We start from the raw sequence: 3567 nt of genomic DNA on the forward strand, positions 1-3567 counted from the left end.
ACTCAAGAGCTTACACCCTTCAATATCAACCTCTTTGCCTGATTAGAAAGACACTTCAATAAATATAGTAACTAAATATGTCAAATCTTTAGTTGGTCTTATAAGTAATTGCACCTCCTGACTTAGTGAACCTACATTTTCTAAATTAAATCAAGTAATAAATTTGCAATAGTTAATTCATAACCCGAAAGAAAAAACAAATGTTCCTAACCTTATTTGAATTGGGAATAAAAATTAGTGCATCATTAACCGTTATTGACTTTAACCAACCTGGAGTAAATAATGAGAACTGCAATGCAAATCAAGAGTGTAATCAAATAAAATATTTTAAATTTACAAACACCTTTAGCATCAAAATACCCATCAACTAACACACACACACACACAAAATACAATAATTTCAAGATGAATCAGCAGCCATTTCATCCTTCTCATTCTTCTCCACTTTCTCAATCTTTAATCTCTACCACATCTGTTCATTCAATATTAGTGTTAGACTTTGACTTTAACTTTGACTGATGTCAATGGAAAAAAAAAGTATTTTATAAAAAGGAAAACAAAATTAATTGAAAAAAGAAGAAAATCAAAACCTTAGTTTGTATAGAACAATCGTTAGCCATTTAGGCAAACATATTTGTATGAAGTGTAGCATCTCTTTTGTTACTCTCTGGTTCAAGTTGCTTTAAAATGTTGTGAATAGACTTTACCTCCCTACAAAAATAAAAAAAACCAAAATAAAATTATAGAGGTTTAAGAAAATGACCAAAATGACCTCCAAATTTTATACTTTTACCTGTTTTGTGGATCGGCTTCCAAGGCCTTCTTGATGTCCACTTCGGTCAATTCATAATCATAAGTTTCCATATAAGTTTGTGCCCTTCTGTATAAAGCTTTCACATTGTAAAACTCAATATCCAACACCTGTTGGAAACAATCTTGTATAATAACAATAATAATTAAAACTTGGAATTGTTTAAAAAAAAAGTATAATGGTTTTATGATTGATTACCTTTGAGCATAAGATGATTGCATTTTTGTGATCATCTAATTTGAGGCCACAAGCAACAGCATTCAACCAGCATGAAACTCTTAATGATTTCACAGCCTTTTCATCATAATCCCCAAACCGCCCTTCTTCACTAACATAATCTATTGCCTAAAAACATAACATGTATATCATATAAATGATTTATAATTATATTTTTTAAAAACTTTAAGAGTAAATTACGTGAATGGTCTGCCTCGATTCTTTCCTAAATTTCCATCTCCCATTGACCCTTTTCCTGCCAAATGACAATTTTACCCTTATATATATACGTAATTACTGATAAATGAAAATATGACTCTCTTCATATTCTTTTTAATGGGGATTTGATTAGAGAGGTTAAGCACTAAGTTAACTTCTTTTTCAATGTTCATCTTAGGTTTCAGAATGAGAAGGAAAAGGAGATATATCCTCCAATGACAAAAAAAAACATATTTATATATTATATCTAAAATAACAAAAAAAGTCAAAAAAATGTGATATATTTACACCTACTTTTCCATAGATCATATTCTTTTTAACGGGGATTTGATTAGAGAGGTTAAGCACTAAGGTAACTTCTTTTTCAATGTTATCCTGCAAAAAAAACATATCTATATATTATATCGATCATGCCATCATATTAGCCAATATAAAGAAAGTAAATAATCACACTACGAAAAAACAAATTAGCAAATTGATCTACTAAGGGGCCATGATCAGTATAATATATGAAGATCTGATCATCTATCCCATTTATCACAGCATATCCACAACCCCATTAAACATAATTCTTGTTTCCAAGCATAACAACAAAGAATTATTTCAATGGTTGAAAAAAAATTGTAAAAATCCAGTATCATATACAACCACATCTAAATGAAACAAATGTACTTTTTTGTTTACCTTTCAGATCAATCTAAATGAATTGGGACTATATGATAGTCTTCAGCTTTGCAAAAGCTTCTAATGGTACGTTTTATTCTCAAACCTACAGCAAAGCTTATGTCAGGGCATGTGAAAGTAAAATTCCACGAACAATATATCTAGTGATGGGTTGCTATTAACGTAATGTTAATCTGCAAACCGAACAGTACATACATGTATCACATAATAACAAAAAAAACATTGATAGTTGAATCAGTTAATCCGAAAACAGATATCAAGAAAAAGCAGTGTATGAGGTAATCGATTGAGAACAGGAGTGATGATTTAGGAGAACAAATAAATCCGTTGAAAAAAATGAAACATTCAACATTTGCAGTTCTGATTAGCCTTACCAGTTTTGTCGATATTTCGTTTATGTTTTCAAGGCACGTCAATAAATGAGTCGAGTGGTCCGATCGTTTCCCCTTTTCTTCTTCACACTGTAATCGGGGGTCTCTTCCCTGTCGATCTCCTCCAATGGAAAACAATTTCGGAATATAAGAAGAATATCACAGATTTTTGGATCTCAATAGAAACTATCAATTCTAGGGTTTCTTGTTTACTTCAAGATCATTCCATTAAAAAATCGGTGGTTACTGTTTGACTGGAGTAAAATCCGACCACCACCGTCGTCTACCTAAACTGGAACATCGATGTATTAAAAAATCGGTGGTTCCTGTTTGACTGGAGTAAAATCCGACCACCACCGTCCTCTACCTAAACTGGAACATCGATGTGGTTCATCTCCATCTCCATCACCGGTAAATCACTCCGGTCTCCACCCGACATTCATACGTTTTGCGGTGCAACGAATGTTCAGTAACGATGGAGAACCGGTAACAACGGGATGGGGAACGCCTCTTTCGGTAGGTGTCGAAACAAACATGAAGAAACTGCACTAGGAAGAAAAATGCGTCGAGCCATAATCGATTACAGAAAGAAACGGATACGATTTCTAGAAAAGAAATAGATAGAATAAGAGATAAAGTGAGAGAGAGAGAGAGAGAGAGAGAGAGAGTCACCTGGTAATGGTTTTGTGAAGGGGAGAATCGATTTGAGCGAGCGGTGGTGGTAGGACCAAAAGAAGCGGTAGGACAATAGATTCGTGATGTCAGAAGACGATGACTAAGCGTACGTAAAAACGACACGTCTCTACTAACAATATAAATATGACAAAAGAACCCATCAAGATACAAAAAGACAGCGATCTACAGAAAAAATAAAGAATAGAGGAACTTCCAAATTAGAAGGACTATAAGTGTCCCAAAATACAACAGATTACTGTAGATAAGAGACAAAAAATTTAATATATATGTATAATAATAGATAATTTCTAGAAGTAAGTTACACAGGCAACTATTTTATAGTTCTAAGGATTTTTTTGATGATTTATATAGTATTCGTTTCATGAGTTCTAACTTAATTTCGTCTTATTCAAAATGTATTATTAGTAGAATATGATTAACACTTATTTCGAGTTTGGACTTAAATGGAAATTAAATGAAATATCAAACAAATTCAACTTGTTGTCGATTGATTGATATGCAACAATATCATTATATTTCTTTTTGTTTTTGTAAAGTGTGTTTAACTAAAATTTGTAAATGTTTAATAAA

The 3567-nt window shown here is 32.1% G+C and overlaps 1 protein-coding gene across 3 annotated transcripts; it reads right to left on the minus strand.

The window, feature by feature from the left end:
- Positions 1 to 295: 295 nt before the first annotated feature.
- LOC111912233 (peptidyl-prolyl cis-trans isomerase FKBP62) lies at positions 296 to 3114 on the minus strand. 3 transcript variants are annotated; one of them, XM_023907953.3, is made up of 9 exons: positions 2974 to 3114; positions 2305 to 2844; positions 1931 to 2015; positions 1541 to 1621; positions 1229 to 1283; positions 1010 to 1156; positions 794 to 921; positions 591 to 711; positions 296 to 472 (listed from the first exon to the last, which is right to left on the minus strand). In XM_023907953.3, exons 4-8 carry the CDS (start codon positions 1546 to 1548, stop codon positions 621 to 623), a joined length of 429 nt encoding a protein of 142 aa, XP_023763721.1. In that variant the 5' UTR covers positions 1549 to 1621; positions 1931 to 2015; positions 2305 to 2844; positions 2974 to 3114; the 3' UTR covers positions 296 to 472; positions 591 to 620. The 3 variants fall into 3 exon arrangements, with proteins under 3 accessions (XP_023763721.1, XP_023763722.1, XP_023763720.1); XM_023907954.2 differs by lacking the exon at positions 2974 to 3114 and having other exon boundaries at positions 296 to 463; positions 2305 to 2967; XM_023907952.2 differs by lacking the exon at positions 2974 to 3114 and having other exon boundaries at positions 2305 to 2967.
- Positions 3115 to 3567: the final 453 nt, after the last annotated feature.

Source organism: Lactuca sativa, chromosome 2 (assembly GCF_002870075.4).
Source record: "Lactuca sativa cultivar Salinas chromosome 2, Lsat_Salinas_v11, whole genome shotgun sequence".
Lineage (NCBI taxonomy): Eukaryota > Viridiplantae > Streptophyta > Magnoliopsida > Asterales > Asteraceae > Lactuca > Lactuca sativa.

Excerpts from the sequence above, each read along its gene's own strand:
- LOC111912233 (XM_023907953.3), bottom strand. Across the intron at positions 1,157-1,228 it reads AATCGAGGCAGACCATTCAC|GCAATAGATTATGTTAGTGA; the intron begins GTAATTTACTCT and ends TTATGTTTTTAG. Across the intron at positions 712-793 it reads GAAGCCGATCCACAAAACAG|GGAGGTAAAGTCTATTCACA; the intron begins GTAAAAGTATAA and ends TTATTTTTGTAG.